This window comes from Aythya fuligula, chromosome 1 (assembly GCF_009819795.1).
Source record: "Aythya fuligula isolate bAytFul2 chromosome 1, bAytFul2.pri, whole genome shotgun sequence".
In the NCBI taxonomy this organism is placed as follows: domain Eukaryota; kingdom Metazoa; phylum Chordata; class Aves; order Anseriformes; family Anatidae; genus Aythya; species Aythya fuligula.
Window position 1 is genome coordinate 143,336,916 of NC_045559.1, and position 25,137 is coordinate 143,362,052.

The 25,137-nt window shown below is 46.9% G+C and overlaps 1 protein-coding gene across 1 annotated transcript in view; it reads left to right on the top strand.

Annotated features, from left to right (window-relative positions):
• The first annotated feature begins 1,592 nt into the window (after positions 1-1,592).
• The window catches only part of SH3RF3 (SH3 domain containing ring finger 3), a 228,454-nt gene continuing 204,909 nt past the window's right edge, over positions 1,593-25,137 (top strand). Inside the window, exon 1 of the mRNA XM_032201942.1 lies at positions 1,593-1,988. Coding sequence (XP_032057833.1) covers positions 1,593-1,988 — 396 coding nt within the window. The remainder of the gene's footprint in view (positions 1,989-25,137) is intronic.

The following is a 25,137-nucleotide window of genomic DNA, read 5'->3' on the forward strand; positions in this document are numbered from 1 at the left end:
TTCACTTCTGAAAGGGGGAATCTGAGATGCTGAAATGCTTCTCATTACAGATTTACCTGCACTTCCCTCTCCTTGGTGAAGCCTTTTATCCTTAAGGTTCTCCGTTACCTCTTTTCTTAAATTAACTGTACTACTCTGGAGAAAGCCCAAGACCTTGATACTGTATTTCACATGCCTCTGAGCATCCGTATTATTTAGAGTTTAAAACTGGTGAGTTTGGATTTTCTCCCCACAAGGACGTGGGTTAGATTACTGGGCGTTACTCAGTGATGACCTGACCGTATCAAGAGCGTGCCTTCAGCTTTACTCTTGCTCCTTCTATTCTACAGCAAGAGAAGAGATCCAAGGCTTCTCTCCTACTGAAATTTAGTGATTTTTGCTGCAGGTTACCCTTACCACAACGGAGCCCTCATCTTGCTGTGTATGTCAGGAGTTATTTGCAGGGTCGTAAAGCCGACAGCAGGGTCGTGTGGAGTGATGGGGTGGACCACAAATGCAAATTCTCTTTGGTAAGACTCCCATTTGCTTCAACAGTAGCTCCTGGCCTGAGTAGGGCCGTTCAATCGCACGTTAGTTAAATGTTAATTAAATAGGGATCTTTCCAAAGAAATACTTTGAAGAAGCGGAGGTGAAGAGCGGGGCTTCTCCCGCAGCTTCTGAGCGAGAGATCTGCTCATACCCCGCACATCCAAGCGGCTGCACCTTATTTTACAACACTCCCGTGTTGTTACTACACGACGGGGGGCACAAACTCCAAAACCCAGGCTCCAGCAGGACGCCGGCACACACCGGGGCGCGGGCACACGATCGCTTTCACCCCTTTGGGACGGGGACGGGGAGCGGGGCGGGCGCCCAGCGACACCCCATCGCCCTGGCAGCCCCCGCGGGGCTCGGTGCGGGGCCGGGGGGCACAACCCCAGCGGGATGCGCTGAAGCACCGGGCTTTGCGCCGGGCACCGGGGCTCCCCCGACCCCACCAGGGGGCGCCGCGCCGCCAGGGATGGCGGGGTCCGCCCGCAGCCCCGGCCCCGGCCCCCGAGCGGGGGTGGCCCGGCCCGGCCAGCCCTGCCCCGCCGCCCCCCGCCCCGGGGACCCCGTCGGGGCTCCGGGGCCGGCCTTCGGGGGGCCCCCCCTACCTACCCCCAGCTTTCCCCGAGGGGACCGAGCCCCGGCGGGGAGAGGGGGTGGGGGGAGGCGGCCAGGCGGGCGCCCCCCTCCCGCTCCTCTCCGCCGGCATCACCGCGGCTCCGCAGGGCGCTGGGCGCCGCCACCGGGGCCGCCCCCCCCGGGGTCTCCGCCGCCGCCGGGGGCAGCCCCGCCGCCGTCTCGCCGCGCCCCCCATCCCCTCGCCCCCCCCCCCCCCCCCCCCCCCCTCCCGGTGCCCCGATGGCTCTCGCAGCGCCTCCGCCGGGGCCCCCCCGGTGGCGGCGGCGGTGCTGGCGGCCCTAGGGGCGTCGGGGCCCGGCGCTGCCCCGCGGAGGGGAGGCGGAGGCGGCGGCGGGGCGGGGGCGGAGGCGGAGGCGAGGGGGCGGCGGAGCGGCGGCGGAGCGGGAGCCGGCGGCGGCGGCGGCGGCGGCGGCGGGGAGGCGGCGATGGACGAGTCGTCGCTGCTGGACCTGCTGGAGTGCTCCGTGTGCCTGGAGCGGCTGGACACCACGGCCAAGGTGCTGCCGTGCCAGCACACCTTCTGCCGCCGCTGCCTGGAGAGCATCGTCAGCTCCCGGCACGAGCTGCGCTGCCCCGAGTGCCGCATCCTGGTGGGCTGCGGCGTGGACGAGCTGCCCGCCAACATCCTCCTCGTCCGCCTCCTGGACGGCATCCGACAGCGGCCCCGCGCCGCCGGGGGCGCCAGCGGCAGCCCCAACGCCGCGGCCCCCGCGTACCCCCAGCCCGCCGCCGCCCCCAGCGCCGTCGCCGCCGCCGCCGCCTCGGCCGCCGCCAGCCTGCGGGAGCTGGCGGCCGCCAGCCGCAGCGCCCTGCTGGGAAAGGTGGGTGCCGAGGATGGGGAGGGGGCTGCGGGACCCCCGGGGGCCGCCCGGGCTCGGGCCGTCCCGTCGGGGATGGCCCCGGGGGCGGCCGCCGCGCAGCGCCGGCATCGGTCCCCCGGCGGCCGGGAGCCCCCCGAGGGATGGAGGGGACCGGGAGGGCTCCGAGGAGGCGCTGCGGGTGTTGCGGGGTCCCGCCGGGGCTGTCCGAGCCCGCTAGGTGCAGAGGGAGGCGGCCGTCGGGGGGCGGCTGTGCCCCGCCGGGGGGGCTCGGTGCGGTGCCGGTGCGCGGTGCGGGGAAGGGCAGCGCGTTGTGTCCTTCAGAGCTGCCCGCAGAAACCCAGCTGCTTTTAAAATCGATGCCCGGGGTCGCACTGACACGGCGGGGCCGGGATCAGTGCTTCCCTGCGAGCCGTGTTGTGTCGGCCCGCAGGGTGACATTGGCCGCCGGCCCCCTTGGGCAGGGAGACTCCGAGCACTGTCAACTTTATCTGCTCCCTGATGCCCTATATATACAGTAGATATGTTTGATTACCTTTGATATCTTCCATGGGATCTGCTTGAGCCGTACTTTAACGTACAGGCTTTTGATTTGGAAAGGTCAACGCGGAGATTCCTCCCGAAGTTATATCACTGCATTGGATGTTTCAATTAATTCATTTCCTTTTTTTATTTTTTATTTTTTCCTGAGAGGAATGACTAGACCTGTACTGGTGTTTTGAAGTTTCGCCTACAGGAAATGATGGCAAATGCCATACATTGTTCCGTAAAATTCAATTTTGGAGGCTGAAGTGAAATATGCTCGGTAATATTTCTGGAAGAGCAGATCCTTTATTAGGTTGCTGTGGATTGCAGTGATCTTCAGGTATTTCATAATGATTTGTCAAGTTTAGAGCAGAAGCAAGGCGGTGGGACACCATCCTCCGCTTTTTTTCCCCGTTTGTTTTCAGAGCCACGCGTTGCAACTCGACTTAGGCGTGCTGCTTTGTCACAGCAGACACCTCTTGTCATCCTGAATTTGGTCCGGTTTGATTTCCAGGTAGTCCTCTCGGTGGGAAGTAGGGTCCGTATGGAGGACTTACTGCACCTGCACGATTCCTCTGGCAGAGGCAGGGCTTCTTGGCACCCTGACCAAGCTTTTGTGAACATCCCGCAAGACAGCCTCTGCTTTTTATGCCTTCAAGACCTCGTAACCGCAGGGGGTGCACCTCTAAGGAAATGCTTTGGGGGGGAGAACTTGAGAGTAATTTCATAGCGTTGTGCAATTTGTCAGAGAAGTTGAGTTGTTATTTTACCATGAACAGGGAAGGCTTTAAGAAGTCGCTTCCCTAACCGCTGTTGCAGATATCCTCCAGCAAATAAAACCCCATCAATGCTCTGTCGCTTTCTGACTTTGATTGAGTGGCACTTCACTTCTGTCGCGTGTTTTGCGTGTGGGTTGCCACCCGTCTGAATTTGATAGAAAGCAAAGCTGCACGTGACCTTAGAAGCACATTTAGGCTTTTATGGTTAACAACGGCTGCCTTCGCTTGCTGGGGCCAATGGGTGATTGCGGGGCAGTGGGTCTGCTGGGGCAGGGTGGCCCTGAGGTGCCGTTTGCTTAGCCTTTTGACTGACCGCGCAATTTTAGCCGGGAAATCAATGCAACGTGCTTGATCCTTACAAGGTTCATTACAGTGAAAGAAAGTCTGAACTAATCTGCTTTTAAAAAAAGCAGCAGGGGAGAATAATCCTCCCTGGAGCTGCTGATACAGCTGATTGCTGAGCTGTGCTGGAGGCAGAGTACAGCACCTCTCTTTACCAAACAATAGATGGCCTGAACCTGCCCAGAATTTGACTTTTTGGGGCTGGTACTGAAGGGCAGGATTGTATCCTTTTCAATCTTGTATTGGTCTTTGACAGCTTAGATCTCAATCTCTCAGAGAGAGCTGAAGTGATTCTTTCTGTGTTTTTTTTTTTCTTTCTTCTTTTTTTTATTAATTTCAAAAATTGCCATAGATCTGCTGCCTGGGGCTTAAATGCAAATCACAACTATTTTGCTAATTAATACCTTTCATTGTAGGTTGCTCAGTGTATAAAAATGGGACATGCCATCATGGGCTTTTTGGCTAGGAAGGAAACTGCTAGTTGTGAGAGGCAGTGGCACGGAGCCAAGGTCACTTCTATCAGACTTCAGTCTTGCACAGATCCTCAGACCGATATGTTACAATCACACCAGGGATATGTTTCAGTGAGAATTTTAATTAACCTTAGAAGACAGAGCAGAGCCAGCTTGCGCGTTGCTATTATGTCTGTGTTTTGCCACTGCACATCTTACACTTCAGGGAAGTCTTCTTTGCATAGATGGCATTTTCTAAAATCAATGAATGTTGTTTAACACGTTCATTTGGCAAAACTCTGGGGGGTTTGTATTTCTTTCTCTGGACTTGGGTGGTTCTTTTTGGGTAGATTAACATGGACTCGGTCTCTCCAGAGTGCTGAAACATGGCATGAGAGGGACTGGGGATGAACTGCTACTGAGGCTCTTTGGATAGTTGACTGAGACCATACTTCAGCGGTACTTCAGAAGTAGTGCAGGTGCTTTAAGATACGTGGCATGCATCTCCAGCGTGAGAGGCCTGGAAATGTTGTTTCTCTACAAAGATATTTGTGATTCTGCCAACACGCAGCAATGTGTGCCCTTGATAAGCCAGCTTGTCTCTTAATTTCAGCCTGCAAAAACAATTGCTTCTCCACTGTATAAAGCATTTTGGGGAGTTCACCTTAAAGATGCTGTGTAAATGCAGAGTATGATTATAGACTTTATAAAAGGGTCTGAAAGCTGAAAGAACGCACTAGAAGAACGAGAGTAAGGAAATCCAGAAGCTGAGTGACCACCCCAGGGGATAAAACGGGAGGCTAAGAGTGGTTTATAATGGTAGTCGCATTACACACAAGGTTATAATTTATTGGCTCCTCTGTTTCCATTACCACGGTAGAACCGCTGGGGGAATTCAAGTTCTGTCAAAGTAAATGGCTCCCTTAGACTGGTGAGGCATTATGGTAAATCTGGGTTCTTTACTGAGCAAGGGTTGGTTGTGTGTTTTTTGTTGTTTTTTTTTTTTTTTCTTCTTTTTTTTTTAATTTTTATTTATTTTATTTTATTTTTTTAATTGTTGGAGTTTAGCACTTAGAATCTTCTCAGGAGTTCTCAAGATCCAATAGACAGCTAAATGCATGCAAATCTTTGGCAATTTCCTCCCAAACCAGTCTTCTTCCATTCCAGGTGCAAAGCTCATTGCCTGCTTACTCTAAATACAAACCGAGAGCAACACCTGTATAAAAACAAAGCAACCTATAAAAGATGTGTCTCGGTTTTCCCAGAAGAGCGAGCATGGCCACGGTGACAGATACACATGTGGTGCATTACCAGAAGGTGGGATAGGTAACAGCAGACTAAGATGTGCACAGAAGGAAAACGATGTGTCAGCGTGCTTCAGCCAAGTGACGGATGGGCTGCGCTCCCCTGCCTTTCACTGGGTGCTTCTCCCACGTATGAGATCCGCAGAGCTATTTCACGGGTCTGGGCAGAAGACTGACTGCAATTTGCTAACCCAGGAGGGAGGTCACTAACCTTTGGCTTCGCAAGCAGAGCGAGCAGCGGTGGTTTGTTACCTGCTCTTTTCAGTCGCTCCATTTGCAGAAATTGTCTAAAAGAGAGATTGAGTCATTACTTTTTATGAGAGCTCTGTCTCATCCTACACCATCTGTATGTTTTCAAGGTTATAGTGGATCAACTGTGGAGTAGAAGTTGTAGTTTTCCACTGCTACGTTTCCTCATTGTATACACCTTCTGTTATGTGTATATCCCACACTGTTAGGCAAGAGAAAGCAGATGAAGTCCTGCGTTTATGTGCATCTACATCCATTGCAAGCACCAGTGGGTTGAGTAGGACACATTGTCTTGGGCAGAAGAGAATCTTGGACTCAATCTGCAGGCCTGTTTCTTGTTAGCAGTGCACAGTATACATGGGCCAACAGACTTACCTTTATTTTGTTCTTTTTCTCAGATTTATTTTCTTCTGGTACTATGGTTCTACGGTTTTGCTGGCCAATGATTGAACTTTCTCATCAAGTCATCCAAATAGGACTCTATCAAGGACTCTGATCTTGTTTGTTTTTTTTTTGTGTGTGTGTGTGTGTGTTTGTGTTGTCTTGCAGGTGGTTAAAAATGTGTTTCAGTGCAGGAGATTAGTAAGACCTCTAAAGGGTATTGTAATGAATATAACTGCGAGTTTTACAATCCCAGAAATTAAGGCAGTCATCACAGAAGTGAGTGAGCAGGGGAGAAGGGACTGCTGAGGAGCTAAATCAGATACATTCATCATGACTCACTGAGCTCTTACGTTTTTCAGAAATACTGCCATTTGCAAGCATCACCTTTATGCCCACTGTATTTTTACACAAATGGAAACATTCAACCAGATGCTGGACATTGTTGTTAACTTCTTGCAAGCTAGAAAAATGCATGGTGGACCTGATGTGACCAAAAGGGTGACGGTGTCAACAGAGGGCTTTTCCTTCTGCTCTCGGGTGGCCAGCAGCGACTCAGTCACATCTGGAAGAGCCACGAAGTTGTGGGGGGGACTTTGTGCCACTAGCCTGAGACCCTCCCTATTAATCCATGTCAGTGCAGCATGCCTTTGGATGCCTCCCCTTGCCATCAAACGTGGATGCTAAGTTTAATCCCTGCACGTCACCCCTCTGAATGATTCATGGATGGTGGTAACGCATGGCGTGTGACAGCGCTCCGAGTTCAGCAGCTGGTTGCTCCGAGAGAAAATGTACAGACTGGCAAGTCTGAGATCCTGTGCACATTTTAATTCTGGCAGTTTTTGCCCAGCTCCCCTAACCTCCTGCTGTTTGCTCTCTGGGGAGCCGTGTTTTTCAGGCTGAGGCCTGAGCAGGAGGAGGGAGCATGGTTCTGGGCCTGGCCGTCAAGCAAGGCCGCGTGAGCTGCTGAGCTCCAGAGGTCCCAGCTGAAAACCTGCAGCAGCAGCGCTCACCTACCCATGTGTGCTTTCTGATCCTCGTATGCAAGCTGCTGTACAAAGGCAGAGTTATTCCCAAAGGGGCTGGGATTGTGAGAAATTAAAAAGCACTGACTGCGTACACCGAAGCTCTTAGGGCTCTTCTCTGCCACTGAATGGAGGTTGGCAGAGATGCTGAGCTCGGTGCACATGCTGTAAGAGTGTGGGGTGCTCCTTGCTTCTCATCTGATGGGTTCGGGATCAGGAGGGCTCCTCTTGCTGGCCAGGTGCCCAGCAGGTCCACGTGCTTGAAGCTGCTGGCTGTTAATGTAGTCGTGCCTGCACTCACGGGTCAGGGTGAGGCTATGTGTGTGCGATGCAGACCTTGCTAGGCGAAGCTGTGTCCCTGTGGGCAATAAAATCCTACAGCAAAACACTATTTGTGCCGGGGAGGTCTCTTCTTATAGTCTGGAGTTATTTTAGTTTGCTGTCTCAAAACTTTAGGTTAATAATCTGATTACTGTTTTAACAGTATGTCTGGGTACTTCATGGGTTTTACACTGCTGTATTTAGAATTTCCTCTCTACTTTCACTATTCTGTCCAACATTTCATGTGCTTTTAAATCTCTGTCTCTGTCACTGCTTAAGTTTCAGATAAACCCGTAATTCCCTCTTGCACTCCAGCAACCCACCTGTAATATCTGTGGCAATGGAAGCCACTTCCTTTTGATCTCATAAATCACTCTTCCATAGGAGCCTCTCCTTAAGCTATGAAAGGCCGGTTATAACTAATATTTCACTCTGATTAATATCTCTAAGCTTTGCAATTGCTGACCTCTTTGAATTCATTCCGTTTTCAGGGGCTTGGTGACTTCTGTGGACCAAAGCTCTTTGGGATGCTCCCGGTTTCAGCTTTCCAGTGGTCACTCATCACACACTGAGCTGAATTTTAGCTAGCGTTTGCTATGTGGTCCTGTTAAAATCTGATATTTTACAACAGGTTTTCCCAGTCTGGGGCAAGCTGTCATGGGAAGAACCCGAGATTAGTCCTAATAGGACATGAGAGCCTGGATGAAGATAAACTAGGGGATTTGAAAAAGCTGCATGACCTTGGACTTGCCCCAGCTCCCACAGCAGCTGCGCTTCTGCAGCTGGGGGAGAGAGGAATGGGAAGAGCTGTGCCGACTGCGAGCCCCTGGTTCGTCCTCAGCCTCACACAGCAGCAGCCTGTTGCTTGGAGCAGTCCTGGCCTTCAGCTGCAAGCTTCCTGGCTGGACCTCTTTGCGAAAGGGAAAGTAAAACTCAAAAAAATAAAGGGGAGTGGAAAGCAGTTAGAAAAATGTCTTACTAGTGCGTTGCAGGGCTGCGCCTGGGAACTGGTCCTTCCCATTTACCAGCCCTATATCCTCTTTCTTCTGCTGGTTCAGATTTGGGTCTGATAGCCCCAGCCTTTCGCTGACAGCTCGGGGTGAGGAGGGTGCTGCTGTGCTCCCTGTACTTGTTTGTCTCTGCTCCCGTGCTCCTTCAGCAGCGATGTTAAACTCGTTCTCTCCTCTTTGTGGGAAGTATTGCTTCTGCTGATAGAGAATTGATGACAAAGCTTCGAAATTGTTTGAATAGCTTTAAGAAAAACACAACCACAGTGCATGCCCGGTGCTTTAATTTAATTGTCTTTGCATGTAATTTGATCGTTTTTATTCTGTTATAAAACTAGCAAACATTAATTTAAAGCTACATGTACACGGGATGCCTCTCAGTCCAGGGGAAAGACAGAAGGAGGGGATATTACTTTTGGTCTTAAAAAGACGTTCTGTTTTTAAAAGTCAAGGGAAAAATGCGAAACATCTGGAATGAAGAACACTTTCTGCCCAGTCTTTTGAGTATAACTGGGACCAGCTCTGCAGCACTTACCCTGCACATATGGACTGTGGTGATGCACAGCCACGGGCAGCTGCCCACAACAGCCACTGCCTCTTTCCCTGTGCCCAACCCTGGCTGTGCTTTCTCCTTGTACATTGCACCCTGTGTATAGATGACACAAGTGTTTGCACAGCCAGGCACTGAAAAGTCACTCGAGGGGGACATATCTGCCAAAAGTGGGGCTGTGCCCGTGCTCTGCCCCTCTGCCAGGGGTCACTGGTCCAGTGTGAGGGATGCTCGGTGTCAGGCACCAGGTTCACCTCACCACATCTGTAGGCCAGCTGCGGATGGGTTAAGTAGCTAACACTGTAGTCAGTTGGCCTCATCACTGGTTTCTGGCACTTTGAAAGCATGGGTTGGCCCCTTCTGAAGGCAGGCCTCTTGTTCTGTCCGAGCGGTTTGGGTTTTTGGTGTGATTGCTCTTCTCTCAGTTGGTCTTCAGGAGTTTCTGAAGAGCGCATGCCCCCGTGAAAGCTGTGAAGTTGTTTTTGCAGCGGGTCTCCTTTCTCGGAAACTGGAAGGCGTAGCAGTCTCCCTCACTGGATTCTGGGTAGGGGGAGGCTGTAGGATGCACTGATCAAAAAGAGAGGTGGACAGGACTGTTTGCTTTCACCATGGCAGTAGCCTAACACCGCGTGACACAGAGGTGCGCAGGGACATTCAGCTGCACACTGAGACAACGGGACAAAGGTGCAAAGCTTGGTCCTGTGGTCTGGAGTGCCTTAAGGATTTGTGTCAGCGAAGCCTTTGTCCCTCGTGTTGGCTGTCATTTGGAATATGATTTATCAGACAAGTGACTCTAATGCTGTATATGGTGACTGAGTGCCTTTCTGTGTACAAAAGTGGTAATTATGGCAAGAGGTTGCTTCTGCCTCGATGCTTGTAGTGCCTCTCTGCTGCTACAGCAACAGGCAGCAGGAGAGTCTGATTATTCAGTCAAGTTATCATTAATTTTTTTTCCCCAAGATTTTTTTTTTTTAAATCAGATCCAAGCCAATATGAATTTGCCATTGCTAATTTTAGAATGGTCTGCTTGCACAAGATAACAAATCCCAGCTTCGGTATAAAGAAAAAATATTTTAACAGGAGGCTGGCTAGATTGTTATCAAAATGCTAATGATCATTTCTCCTACAGTCTCAGTTATTTTCAGAGGGAGGACTAGAATAGACACATCATCTGAATAAGATTGATTTTAATATGTATTACTATCTCATTAAGCTGTTAAAGTCTTTCCCCTTCTGGACAGAGGTTCATTAATTGCTGCAGCTGATGTATCATTAACGTGGGCTTAGGTGCAAGATGGGCAGGGGGGAAGAGAGATCTGAAGTTCTGAGTGTGCAGCTGTGGATGTACTATGGGTAAAGATACCACAAAGAAAGGGACACCGCTGTGTCTGGCGTGCTGCCTCCTGATTGCCTTCTGTCTGACAGCCAAAAAGTCACCCAAATCCAGGCACTATTGTATTTACTTTACTGAATGATGCTTTTGGTAAATGTTGTTGAACATGTTTACTTGTGGATTAATTTCAGACTAATTCAAATCAAAAGCTCCTCAGTGGGTTCCTGTAAAAAGATGCTGTTTTATGAATTTACTTTTTAATTTCTAATTTCATTTTGAAATAGCTTTTAGCAGGCTGCCTGCTTTATGGGCTCCCTTCTTACATGCCTTGTAGTGCTTTCCTTGCAACTTGCTTCAAGTTCACTGTATTGTCATCCCTATAAGCAAATCAATACGTTTTCATTTCCGATGATAGTAGTAATTTATGAATTTTTAATTATTTTAACCCAGTAAAGTGGAGGGAAGCAGAAGGTTGACTTCAGTTGACATTTATTTATCTGTAAATAAGACACACACATGCACACAAATGTAAATATGCATGTGTGTATGTAGTATATATATGTATCTTCTGCTATTTGTAGCTGTTGGGCTGAAAAGCCTCTTTCTTGCATTCTTTTTGCATCCAGCTACAGCTGAGTAAGTCGTGCAGTGTTGTCCCCACGTGATGGGCATGGGCGTGTGTTGTGTCATGGCATGGTGGCTGCTGGCTGCTCCTGCTACATCTCTGGCCATGTGCCCACTGTGCCCCGTGAAGGATCGTGCCTGCTGGAGGGATGCTGGGTGTTTGCGTAGGCAGCCTCCTCCCGCACACCATAAATACAGATCTGTGCTTGTCGTGAGACTGGGAGCCTGTCCCTAGTAGGATGCTGAGCTGCCCAAATCTTCCATCTGCCCTATGCATGTGCATGGATGGTTCCTGCTGCAGTTGCACCTCATTTTCAGGGATGGGGTCCCACTTGTATGGGAGAAAATGAGAATCACAGGCTGAAGTAGCACTGATGAGAATCACCCCCAGTAGCACTGGGGGTGGGCACTGGTCTATCTGCTGTCCTTTGCAGAGACTTTTGTGTTTAGTGGAGACTATCCCACTGTTCATTCAGCAGCTTTCCTGTGAAGAGTCCCCTTCTTCTGCATGCTTTCCTTCTAACACAAATAATAGCAAGGCCCTTGGAGAATACAGTCATACATATGCGTCATAAAACACAGTAAAATAATAGGTGACAACCATGAGAAGGATTTTTTTCTTGCTTATTGTCTTCTGCCGGGTAGGTAATTGTGCTGTTAGATCACAGTGGAATTGCAATGTTTACATTTCACAGTCATGCATTGACGTACAGTCGGAGCCAATCATACCTTTTTAGTAATGAAAAATCAGTACATTATTTTCTAAAATGAAAGTTTGATACTTTTGAGCTACGCTGCAGAGGAGAAACTATTTTTTTCAAGCTTGAATTTTATTTGTTCTGGAAAACACAGGACTTCCTTTTATATGCAGTCAGTCTCACTTTTATCTGAGTATATATTTGAGTGGCGAGGCTGTCACTGTAGTCATTGCTATTAACATAATTTAGCACACCTGACTGAAGGGGCTAAGCTGGCTTCAGCATCTGTAATAATCGTACAGTCAGGGAGAGGTCATTTTGTGCTTATTAACAAACAACAGCTCAGCAGACAGAGCTGAACGGACATCTCCCACTCATCACAAGCCTTGAAAACCAGGAAATCAGTAGTTAAAGGGGAAGGTTTGTGTCTTCCTCCCTTTGTCTCCCCAGCAGCACACTGAGATGCAGAGGTACAGAGAGCCACAAGTCCTTTTCTTTCCAGTTTCTCTGCTCCTAATATATATATATATATATATATATATGTATATTTGGTATGGATTTTGTACTGCCTCAGTCTCTGTTGCTAAGCATTGTTTTGGCCTATACCGTGTTTTTAAAAAACTACAAAATATTGCATCAAATCTGCTACCTTCTGCTGCGTGTAGGGCTGAGAATAGGCCTGTGGCTGAACGAGAGCAGGAAATGGGCTGGGTGCACCGGGTCACAGCGCTCCTCCTGGGAGCTCGGGCCTTACGATGCTCTTTGATGGCTATCCTCTCCAAAATGTTGGGTCCTCCTTTAAGAAGTTACTAAAAACAGGAGCCCCAGAAACAACCTGCAGAGTCAGTGGTGCAGACAGGAGGTCTCATAAGTAATCTGTGTCATTGTCCCCTTCCCGCAGCACTCTGTCACTGGTTGAAGACATCCACGGGGCCCTCTGTCCCCCTTTTCCTCTCAGCATGCATCGTCTAAAATGGTGGCACAGGAGGTTGTGGCGTTTTTAATCTCCATATCAGAGTCGTAGAACATAGACTGGGTCATCTGTGTTGGAAAAGACCATCAAGATCACCAAGTCCAACCACCAACGTGATGGTAGGTCAGGTTGTCCCATCACTAAACCAGGCCCCTTACTGCCACGTCCACACATCTGAATCCTTCAAGCACATTTCTAACCCGTAGTGCAGAGCCCAGCTTTCAGGCAGGCATCGTCACGCTTCCCCGTGCAGTGGGTACATGGTGGGACGGAGAAGAAACGCTTCTTGCACGTGGGTGGTAAAACGCTGCCAGTGCTGTTGGCGGTCGAGGGCTGCTGGGGTGGGCTATGCCGGGCAGTGGCTGGTGACGATGTGCCTGTATGGCACTTAGTCACACCGAGAGACAGCACGAAGCCGGGCAAGAGACGAGGGAGGAGTGTTCTGGATGCTCGGCTTCCCGTGGGAGTACGTCTCGTGTGATTGCTTCATCTTGAAGGCATGAGGGGAGCTGCTTGGGGAGGAGCTGCCCTGGCAGCGCTGCAGGTTGGAGCTGGTGAATGTAGTTAGTAAGATCTGGGGAGTGCCTTGGACGCTGGTTTGGGGTGGTGTTGACCCTCTGTGAGCTGGGGAAGTCCTGTGTGCTTGTGCTGGGGCCTATCTGTTGTTGAATTAAAACTCCTCTTGCTGTGAGCACTCTTCACATGGGCCACCACCCGCAGGACGCCAGAAGGTGACAAGGAAGGGACAGGGCAGGAGGGGGGAAGGTTCCCAAGGGGAAATGCTTTCCAACTGCTCTTTTGTGTTTCATCAAACCGGGATTAAAAATTCCAGGAGTCACTCCAGTTATTCCAGCCTTCTTAATGTGCTTTTTGTTAGTTTAGTTAGATTTTTACAAAGCAGAAATTTAAATTCTCTCAGTAGTGGCACTTGTGTAGTGCTGGGACACTGCCCTGTCAGAGGGGCCCTTTCCTCTGCAGTTTGGTCACTTGAGCATAAATTCCTCTGGTTATGAAAACTGTGATCAAAGTGAGGGTTTTTTTTTAGTCTTGAATGTCTTTGATGTAGGAAAGCTTATTTCATTTAGTCCCAGCTATCAGAGGAAAACTTTTTGTTACTTAAAGGCTGGGGTGAGAAGAGTCAAAGCTCACCTGCAAAATCAGAGATTGCGGGGGACCAGATGGAGTTCAGGTTCCTCAGCTGCTCAGATGGTTTTGGTGAACACTTGCTTCCTTTGCATGTCAACTCATGACTGAAAAGCAAACAGTTTTGAGCAGCGATGCCAGCTCATTGAATCAGCCACTCCTTCCTAATGCTGGTAGAATATACACAAGGCAAATGCACAGCAAAGGCTGTAGCCAGCCTGAAATCGCCTCATTAGTCTGGGAACCCAGAGTGACTGGTGGTGAGTAGGTAAAGACCAGTGAATCTCAGTCAAGATGGCGAAGATTTATTTTTTCTGTTTTTTTTTTTTTTTCCTTTTTTTTTTCTAAAGAGCATCCTTGGCTGATGAAGAGCCTTAGAAGATGCTTCTATTAACAATATTTCACTTTTTAAAGTTGTATGGTTGCAGACCCAAGAGAGCAATCATATGGGGAGATGTTGACCTTTGTAATGTTCCGTGTCCTAGCCGTTCAGTAGCTTTGTCCGACTGAACTTCAGATAAACACCGTTTTGTTTTTCAGTACTTTTTTTTTTTTTTCTTTTTTCTTTTTCCCAGTGATTAATGAAGAAAAGTGAGTAATCTGCTTCTTGGCAGTGCTGCCAGGCACATAGTAAGAGAGCAAACGCCTCTCTCTGTAGCAGAAAGGATGAATTGATTTCATTTTTTTAACTTCATTTTATTTCCATCTCTTTTTCCCCTTCAGTCCCTGCAGCCCAAGGGACTGCAGATTTTGAAGATCAGCGTGAAGGAGCTGCGATGCCAAAGCTGTTCACAGGGGCATAGGAGAGCCTCGGGGGCCAGGTACTCCCGAGGACCATGACTGGGTTGCTGTGGGAGGTGTGAGAAATCACTGCTGCAGCTAGCAGCAATATCGTGGCACCTCCACAGACCCACTTTGCTGGAGGAGAAGAGTCTCCTTCCTAGTGAGACAGACTGGAGGAACAGCATTTGGATAGCTTTGCTTCATTGCCCGGGTACAAATATTATTCAGGGTAATGCTTTGCGCTGATGGAGTTGCTCTGTTGCTTTGCTGCGGCTCTGCCAGGTGTACCTGGTTTTGGCTCTGCATGCAATGAGCATTTTTGCCTTTTCCCTCCTGTTTGTTGCCAACCTGCTCTCTCCATGCCCTTGTGAGCCCCCAGTGGCCATTTGGCATTGTCCCCCTGCCTGTCTCCAACCCTCTGGGTGCCAGGAGCCCCCTGGTACAGGGCTGTACCACAGGGCTGCTCCTCAGCCATCCCAGCCCCTTCCTGCCTGTTTTACACCTGAGCAGTGACAGGGCAGAGATGGACCAGAGAAATGGGCACAGGAAACAGAACCTGGCAGGCACAGCGACAGACAGGGAACAGGCAAAAGTAAATCTTGCAAAACACACAAATGTGTGTTTTGGGAGGCTACAGTAGCTGATGAGGAGCTCAGCTGTTGATTCCTCAGCTGTCTTGATGCAGTGAGGATGCTGTAAGGAAAATTACATTTTTGTGTTGGAGGGTTTCCTTGGTTATACTGCTTCCAGATTGAATATGGAATTGCATAAATATGGAGTCGTTCTTGTGTCGTATTTCATCACAGCCTTGCTGGAGGAACTCCTTTGATTTGCAGAAAGGTTTAGAGTGGAAAAATTGTTCAACAGCCAAAGCCAGCATAGTTTCATACTTAATGGATTGTTTAAATTTCCCAATAGGGATATTCAGTTTCTGAACAGTGATAGTAAAATCCTGACCTTATGTTACAGCTTCAGTTCTTTAATAAGTAGAGGTATCTTTATTTAATGTCTCTTAATACCACAGAAAGCTTTATAGAAAATAGTGAATATTAGTGCTGCCCCTTTAGATGAGAAACACGGAGCAGCCTCCTAGCAGTGGGGTAGAGCTGGACAGAGACCAGGCTCGAGGGCTCTTCTGTGGCCCTTGATATCCTCAATCTCTTATCATCATACATGTGTTTGGAAAGAGCGTAACACATTTCATAACAGGTTTTGCTCTGGTTGAAAGTGCTGTGACAAGCTTCACCTACTTCACTGTGTGTGTACTACAGCTTCATTTGGCCTATATCCAAGTTTAGTTACTTCACTTATTTCAGTTGTTTCCCTCTTCTATTTCCTACTACTAAATTGCTGTAAAATTAACTGGAAAACTACTATTGTGTACCCTGTTTCTTTCTTTTGTCTTCGTATTCTGGGTCTTTTTTGTTCGCATGTGTTTATTTTTCCTGAGCTTATTTTCTCTTTTATTGCATCTCTGAAGCTTTTGTTCTCAATTTTCATGTCACTTGATATATCAGAGAAGCCAAATAAAATATTTCGCATTGCTGTTTCAAGTTAAAAACCGGTTTTTATGCTGAACAATAATTGTATTACAAGGAAGCCTGATGTGCCCTCAGTGCCATTACAATATGTTGAATAAAAGGTAATTTAATGGAAACAGTGGAGTATTTGAAAGTTCACTGCATGAAAATTGGATTTTTGCCTTTTATTATTTACATTGCACCTTATTCATATTTAAGGCCACAGGGATTATCATCCTCCTTAATGGCTTTATTTAATAAAGACTTTAGGATCTAGCATAGGCTTCAATCTGTTATCAGGATTTCAATTAACAAGCTTTGCCTTCGGTAGCCTTATAAATCCTATAAATATATCTAAATAATTAATTTGCTTTCCCTGGATGGTAGTGGCTACTCTTAAATACAGCAACTGCATACATAGCTGCCTAATGGTAACAACTGTGCTCATAACTTGCTTTTATTACTGTTTTGCCAGAAGATGGCTTTTGGCTATTAAGGTGACTGGCTGGATCAGGACGAGTGTCCCAAGGTAAAAGACCTTGTGGGGAAGCCTGAGTTATGGCTGAGGACCACTGGAGCTGGGGTGCAGGTGCACCTTGAGGTCTGGGAGGAGAGGATGGGGGCAGGTGGATGCTACACATCAACGTACTGCCCTCAGTGGGCAGATGGACTTCAGGTCCTTGTGTAATGGTGCAAATTCACCTGTGCAAAATCACACACTTGCAGCAGCTTTGTTGTCAAGGTTGTTCCCAGTTTTCTATTGAGGTGATGTTTCAATCGTTTTGCAAACTGTGACAAATAAATGGTGATGTAAACAACTTCTGCTGCACCCTCTTAGGTACTGAGAGAGACTGAGGCTTGATTCAAAGCGAGCCTGATTCACAGTCAGACCTGAAAGGGGATGCCTCAAAAATACAGGGGCAGGGCCTGCTGCTTTCTGTATTTTCACTTGCAAATTTTCCTCTCTCATGCACACCAACATACCGATACTCTGAAATATCAGCTGTGTGCTGAGCTGTGGGGCCACAGCAAATAATGAACTGACACTGATTCAGTGAGAATCGTGCAGCGTGTGCCCTGAGCCAGCCCAGGCACTCAGGAAAAATGCTACCCATGCCCGAAAACAGAACAAAAATGAGTACCAGAGAGCCTGGATGAAGGCTGGGTTAAGGCCCAGGTGACACAGGTAACCCCAGACACCCACTTGCAGCAGGCTGCATCCTCTCCCCAGGGTGTCTTTCCCCATGCCATGGGGCACACGACTCTGCAAAATAAAATAGTCAGTGGTTGCCCTAAAAGACGCAGAGCAGAATAGAAGTTGGCAGCTGTGTAAAAGCGCTGTTGATCTGAGAGCTCTTCCAAGTGACTCCTGCTGGCTCGTGTCCCGAGGAAGGAACATTTTAGACCTTCGCAGAGATCTCAGCACCAGTCAGATTGAAAACTGTTGCGGTCTTCAAAGCTTTAAAAATATTTTTCACCTATCAGTGCGTGATTAACTAAGTGTATGAACTCGAAGGAAAACATAATATTTATTAAACATTGTTCACTTAGTCATTTTGGCATTTACTAGGCAAAGATTATGCATTTTTCCCAGGAGTTATGTTAATAATTTCAGCATGATAACTATAATTTTAAAAAGGTCTTTTTTTTTTTTGTTTTGTTTTGTTTTTGTTTTTGTTTAGGGAGGGTTATTTGTGCCCATGTACAAGTAAAGCTGTAATTAAAACTTCTGTTCTCCAGTATTACAGAAGCTTAAAATGCACTTTCTCCCCCGTGAGACAAAAAGACGAGTTATATTTACAGAGCTAGAAGGGTTAATGTGTTAAAATGAACACATTCAAGGCTGTGTTACTGACAGCTCCATTGTCTTGGCAAAGGAAAAAGATGAAGCACAGCTTCAATTTACTTTTCTTGCTAAACAGTGCTTTGTTTTATAATGTTATAAGAAATCATTCCATATCTGGAGAAGATGGAGAACATGGAAATCATGATACTGCGTCCATTGAGTACACATTTTGGTGCTCCTCGAGGAGTTTTGAATGCTGTTCATTGCCTTTTGGGAGTCTTCCAATAGAGGATGCTGCTCTTCGGTTTTACTGTTTCTTCCTTAGCCCTCATGGAAGGCTTGAAAGAGAAAATCTCTCTTTTTTTCCGAGGAAGATCTCTGGGCTTGAAAAATGGAATCCTTGTTTTCGGTGCCTTCTGCAGCAGATAAAAATATGGGGGAATTCCCCATACATTTGTCCAATGTGGGAAATGGATGTGCTTAGATACATCTGCCATGGGAAAATAGGATGTGTTTAGTGAGCTTACAAAATATGAACCATTTGGTACCTTTTGTTTATCCATGGTAGCAGAGTTTATTACCAGTGCCAGAGAACCGATGAGTAAAATGAAAAAAAAGGCCCAGATAAGAATTCACATCAAAACTATTTCCCACACTCCTGCAGTTTTCCCTAAAATCTTTTTTTTTTCTTTTTTTTTTTCTTCTTTTTTTCTGCAAATAGGAGTGGGAAAAGAAAAACCCTAAAAGAAAAAAAAAGTTTATTTCCTCTAACAGATGTCAATGTTTACAGTAAAAGTATAACTTTGGTGTAAATCAGTACTTGCCTGGAGTAAGCTCCACCCATGGAGTACACTGTCCTTTGTAAAAGCCAGAAGATGGGGCACCAAGGTAGTGTCTCTCACTGAAACCTATGTTTAAGGATACTATAATTATTTCTTGGGAGATGTTCATTTGTGCCTGCACCGCCCTCTCCTGTTGAAATCCTCCTGCAAAAGTCAGGAGGGGAATAAAATCTTCTGTGCTTTCTCAGGTTTCCCATGGTGGTGCTCCTGATGAGATTGCCACCTATCCCTCTAAAAGGGCTAGGATTTGCCACCCAGAAGTACTGTGCTGAACCAGTAGCCTTTAAATACCATGCCCATCAGCATTGCTGGTCCAAAGGAGCCACATCATCAGCTGTGAGCCACCGGACAGCAAAGTGGCTCCCACAACAGGAGGGAGAGCAAACAAGGAAGAATATAAATGTTTTGGTGCAAGGCCTGTATTTTTCTTTGAAGGTTGGTAGCAAGTGGTCAGTCTATAAAGAAAGAAGCATTGCTGTCGCTTGAACTCATTTTTAAGTTTCTGCGGATGGGAATTTTGAAATGTTCGTGACAAGCTCATTGCTGGAGGAATGCTGCCTCAGAGTGAAGCTTTCCTTTTGTTTTTGTATTTATTTCAGTTTCAAACAATTTATTTCAATATAAAGCATTGTTATTTTACCCTTACAAAATAACCAATGTCACTGATAGGGAATTGTTTGTCTGTTAAGATAAACAAATTCCTTTGTAGCTCATGTGAACGGCCTATTGCTTCTTCTTTACAAGGCACGCAAATCTCTCTCTTGTCTGTTTGTGATCAATCTGGTTTTCTCATCTTTGCCCATGGAAAGGCCCTGGCTTGTGTCCGTGCTCTGAATCATATTTTGATTGTCTCATTTCCTACTGAAGTGATTAAAGCTGAGCTGGGCATACACAGATTGTAACTTTTATACATAACTTTGCTAAGCTGCAATGTATATAATTAAAATTTCTAAAATTATCTTCTACTGTCTGTTTATTTAAAGTACTCAAGCCTGCTAGATGGGTTGTGAGCAAATGATACCATAAACCACATTCAATACATCTTATAGGGTTCATTTTTTTGAAGGATCAGGAAGAGGAGGAGATGTGCCCTGGGTTTTCAGCCCAGACGGGTTGTACCTGGGGGACCAGGATTCCTGGATGCATGGAGGAACATGCACTCTTTGTGGTATGCGAACAGCCAAAGGGGTCCTTAATGTGTGCCTGGGAATAAGTACTGAAAATGTGCCGGAAAAGCAGCTGACCTCCTGCCAGGGGTGTGTAGGAGGACCTGGGTGTGAATAGGACGAGTGTGGCCCTGTGTGTTGCTCATACATTAAATAATCACAGGAAGGCTGAGGCTGGACAGGACCTCTGGAGGTCACCTGGTCTAATCCCCGTGCTCAAGCAGGTCCACCAGGACCGTGTCCAGAGGTACTGGACAACAAAGCCATCAGGCTGTGCCTGGTCATGGCAATGAAGCCATGGAATTCAGTTCTTGGCCATGGAATAGCTTTAGCAGTCCTTAAAACTACAGACCCGTTGCTCTTGCATTGTTAGGAATTTCATCCCTCTGCTAAACTTTAAAGGATGTTATCAGGTAGCTTCTTGGTTGGGGGTGCTTTTTGATGTTTGCATCTGTGCTTTCTGTGACTGAAAGCAGAGCTGGAAAGTGCAGCCATCACTCGCGTCATTTAGCTGCGAGACTCTTTCTTCAGACTCGGGAAATTGTCACCTGTCCTGAAAATTTATAGCTCGTCTTTGCTTTGGGGCTACTGCGAGTTAATCTGAAGTATTTATAGCTATTATAGTTGTTTGACAAACAGGTTCAGCCAAATAAGAGACCTCAGTAGAGCTGATGAATAGCAGGGAGCCCTTTATTTAACTTGGCAAGGCTCATCACAAACCACTGAAGAAAGCAGTCACTGTCAGTAGTATTGAATGGTGGAATATGATAAACAGAGAGGTCACAAAGCCTAGTTTTCCTCAGAAACAGAAACACAAAGGGCTTGCCAAACAGCTTTAGACTCAAATATAGGTGTTTTATGTATTCAGAGCATATGGGGTTCATAACTATTGTTCCCATAGGTATTCATGAGCTTTCTCAAAACGTAGGAAGGAAACAGCTCTTGAAGGAACACAGAAGTGACACACAGCCCATGCATTTTGCTGAAGTGTTTCCCTAAATTAAATCCACTGCTTGCAAAGTGAAGTTGATAATAGGATGTTGGAAACAGAGTATTTCAGGAGCGGTTTGGAAAGCAGCTACCACCAGCCCATTGCAAGCACAGGTACTCTGACAAGAATTCCCCGTTCCCAAGTGTGGTGCTCACCTAGGCCCACAACTCAGCAGAGGCCTTAAATGCCTGCTCGTGTTAAACTCTGTTAAAGCATTTTTGCCTGTGGCTAACTATCACAGCATGTTCTCAATTAAGCTTGTGTCTGATGTGTCCTCTGCAGAAAGAAACGGCTGACTTGAGGCTAATTTTCTCTGTGCAGCTACTGGACTCTGTTCTGGCTGTACCTGTCTGCATCCATTTAGAAGAAGGCAACAAGTGCTGCCGCAGCCTGTGTCCTCCTGTCAGGAGCTCTTTAAGAACATGGCTGACGTCCTTTGCTAATTCATAGGAGAGCAGCTGAAGGGGTTGGAAAGAAGCAGGATGATAAAATGCAATTTCAGGGTTACTGCTCTTTGTCAGCTGTTGCAGGGAGGATGAGCATCACAAGTGTCACAGGTGTCTTTAATTTTATATGGCCTACTTACTGAAGTTTTCGTAAGGAAGGGATATATAATGTGAAAGTTCTGGTTGGAAGGAATAAAGGTTATTCTTAAATATTGACGCAGGTTCTTCAATTGGCAAAATGATTGGATTGCTGTGTTTATGGAGAAAAAAAAAAAATCAAAGCTACCTCTCACTGATGTGCTTTCTTTCTTTTTGTAACCCATCCCACAATAACATTTGCTGTAGATGTGTCTTAACGTCGTAAGTGCTGCAAGTGTGAAAAAATCCTGGCTTCTGATGAGCAGCTGGGGAGCCGAGGCTGTGAGTTAGAGGAAAACATAAGTGTTGCAGAATTCAAAAGCAAGTATTCTCTTCAGTTCTAGGTTTGATGAGTCCTGTGAGCCCTGCAGGACTGGTTAGTCCCATAAAGCATATGGTTAGCAAATTGTGTGAATTCCAGTCTGAAACAAATGTAAAAATAGAGGAACTGGTTTTAGCACTGTGTTTTTTACTGTCTGCTCTTACGTTACAATTGTGTTAGAAATAGGAACACTAAACTTTTACAGCTGGCAACAGGTGGAGGGCGATGAACGGAGCGATTGTTCTGGATGTGCCGGGGAAAGGCAAGGTGCAAACAGCGTGACTTGGAGGGTCTGCTGTTTTAATAACCTAGCTCAGCTAGGTGCAGCCCAGCAGCAGCCCCCCAAGGCCAGTCATCATTCATTTCTCTACGCTTGAGGCTGTTGTCAGCTCAGTGTGTGTCCTGGTGCCAGCCCCGTGCCGTAGTGCTGTCACACCAGGGTGGTGGAAGGGGAGGAAGGCTGGCGCTATCTCGATGAACCACGCATCCGCAGCATCATCCTAGTCCCCTCCTCACAGTGTGGTGCCTCAATTTCATTTTTTGCCTCCTGTGGTTTTGCAAGGAAGGGACCTGGGGGGACCATGTGGTCATCGCCTTCAGCCTCCTCTTGTGGGAGAAGACGTCCAACAAAATGGCTGTTCTGGGTAGGGCCAGGAGCCGGTTGTCTCAACGCACCCCGATTCAGCAGAGGCTGCAAGCTACTCACCGGCATTTCTTTATCAATATAAGGCTTAACTCAAAGGTAACAGAGCAGGAAGGGCTCTGCTAGCATTTATACATTGCTAGAACAGCATGGAAAGCTGTCATTAAAATTTCCAGGATACCTTAGGAAATGCATCATACCCAGACACACAGGAGAGCATCTCTCCCAGCTGGGAATCTGACGTGAATGTGGGAACAGAGGATGACAGCCCAACACACCATGGGGTTTAGCACGGGTGTGTGCAGGCTGCATCCTGACCAGCTCCAGCAGTGGGAAGCTGGACACTGCCAAACCCGTATTTTAAAACTGCCATGGAGCTGGCATTTTGTGAGGTGCCTCCTCCCACGACCTTGCAGCAAGCCTCAGCATGTGACCAGGCAAATTGCTGCTTTCTTATCCTCTTGCAGACCATGGAGGTGCATTTGAGGTGCATAATTGCTTAACCAGCCCCTACCCCTTTCAGGTAGGTCTTGCTGGCACAAGAAGCTCCAGAAGTTGCCTCAGGAGATGAGCTGTTCTGAACATGGATTTAGCCAGTCTATGCTGGCTGCATGTGGTGTAAATATGTGGTTGAAGCTCTTAAAAAAAAACCCTGCACGGTGATGGGTCATGAAAGGGTTTTACCAGGCCCTTTGGGACTTTTTTTTTTTTTAATAAGGACAATGGGAAATAATTGCCAGTAGTCTACAACAACAAGGTCTGGAGTTGATAGGGAGAGGCTGTTAGGTCTATAGCTTGTCCTTGATCACAGCAGTGCTCCAGGTGCCTGATAACGAAGAAGTCAACATATTAGGTATTGTTTGACCAGCAAAAATTGCAAGAATGCTGGCAGCTCATCCCAAATATCATTCTTCTCCTTCTCTATGGGGCAGTAAGTGTATAAACATATAGAGCCAATATGGTTAAAGTTTTGCAAAATGTATGAACTCTCCCTCTGCCTTCTCATAGAAAGTGCCACTTGAAGTCTGGCCCTTTCAGTCATGCCGATCTATGTAGGACAAAGGAGACTGACTTTAATTTTCAAGTACAGGGGCTGTTCTACTGCCAGCATGATGTAATTTGATAAGGGATAGGCAAATTAGGGTTTGTGACCATAGCTATTCTTCAGAGAGCAGTTGGGATGAGTTGTGGAGCTAGAAAAGATTTTCATCCTTCTCCGTGCTGGTTCTGTGATGCGTGTGAAACGTTTATGTTGGTAAATAAATCTCTCTTATGAAGAGGAGGCTTTAAAGGATAAAGAAAGTCTTTCTGTTCATAGCCCCAGACCCTGCAGCACTTTGGTTTTCAGCATTATTTATAAGCAGGCATCCTTATCTGTAAGAAATCCTGGTTTACGTCTCTGTTTCACACTTGGTGAAGCATTGCTCCGTTAGGAGTCTGTAGGATATGTGTGTTTTATACACATCACAAGGTATATTTAGATATACCAACCTAAGGCAAAACACTAAAAAGAAGGAAGGAAGAAGAAATTACCCCAGAGCTGAATAATTTTTATTCTTGATTGTTTTACAGCAAAATGTAGTAAAGCGAGTATGTGTAATTTACCTCTTCTTGTTGACTGCCTTTGCAGAACTATATCTGAATCATTTCCTGTTAGTGAATAAAATCAAGAGGTTTTCAGGGTTGTTTAGTCTGGGCAACTGGGAGTTGGTGTAGCTAATGTGTTCCAGGAGGTTAACCACTGTGAACTCTCTTGTCTGAGCCATTTCCCTTTTGAAGAGGCTTTGCAGCCCGTACGGTTGCCTTTCAGGTAGCAAGCGATCAGCTGTCTCACACGTAACGTGAAAGAGCTCAATCTGTGGCAACGTGAAATCTCAACAACAGGCAGTGCCTGTCTCTGCTGTGGCCTGGGAGGGGGTAAAGGAGAGTGACTCTTCCACAGCAACAATTTCCTCTTCCCAGAATAAAGACATTCATATTTTATGTGCAGTAGTTTTTGAAAACCTTATTTTGCATTCACAGAAAATCACGCTAATAGGCAGGGTATTTATCTGTAATTCACATCTTCAACAAGGGGAACGGTGCTTCCTCCGAGGCATTTTAATGGAAATTTTTATTTACCGATAGAATCCAAAAACCATTAGCAATTTTAGGTGATGCTGACAAAGGGGAGTAATGAATGCAGGCTCCTTCTGACCGGCGTGGTGCCACTGCTCTGGAAAAGCTGGGAGCAGGCAGTGGAGCTTTGTGCTACAGAGCCATCTGGAACAGGCGATTACACGGTTTGCAATTAGCTCCTGGTGTCAAGATGCTCAGGTCACAGGCTTTCTTCATCATAGCGGTTTCTGTGGCACTAAGTCACTAATCACGCCTGAGATGCCTGCGGGCAATTGCTGCTGGCAGTGCTTTCTTCAGCATTTAACCTGCGCATTTTTGAACAGCAGTCCTTCTTGTACTTTTTTTATTAACGTCATTTTGGAGCTTTTCATTGATTTTTTTTTCCCCCGTTCTTTTTTTTTTTTTTTTTTTTTTTTTTTTAACAGTGGCTGATGTATTTGTAATTAATTATTTAGTGAGCATGGTACGACATGAAAGGGAATATTTTACAAACGATTATATTTTTCTCCTTTGCGTGGCTTTTTGCCCTGCTCTCTTGTGATCTCCTGACAGCTGATCTCATGGATGATGAAAGTAACCACTAATGGGCTTCTACTTGTGCATGGTTATAGGTGTGCTGCGTTTCAGCCCCCGCGTGGAGGATAAATTCTCAGGTTCCTTAATGGAAATTTGAAGAGTATTTTTCACATGC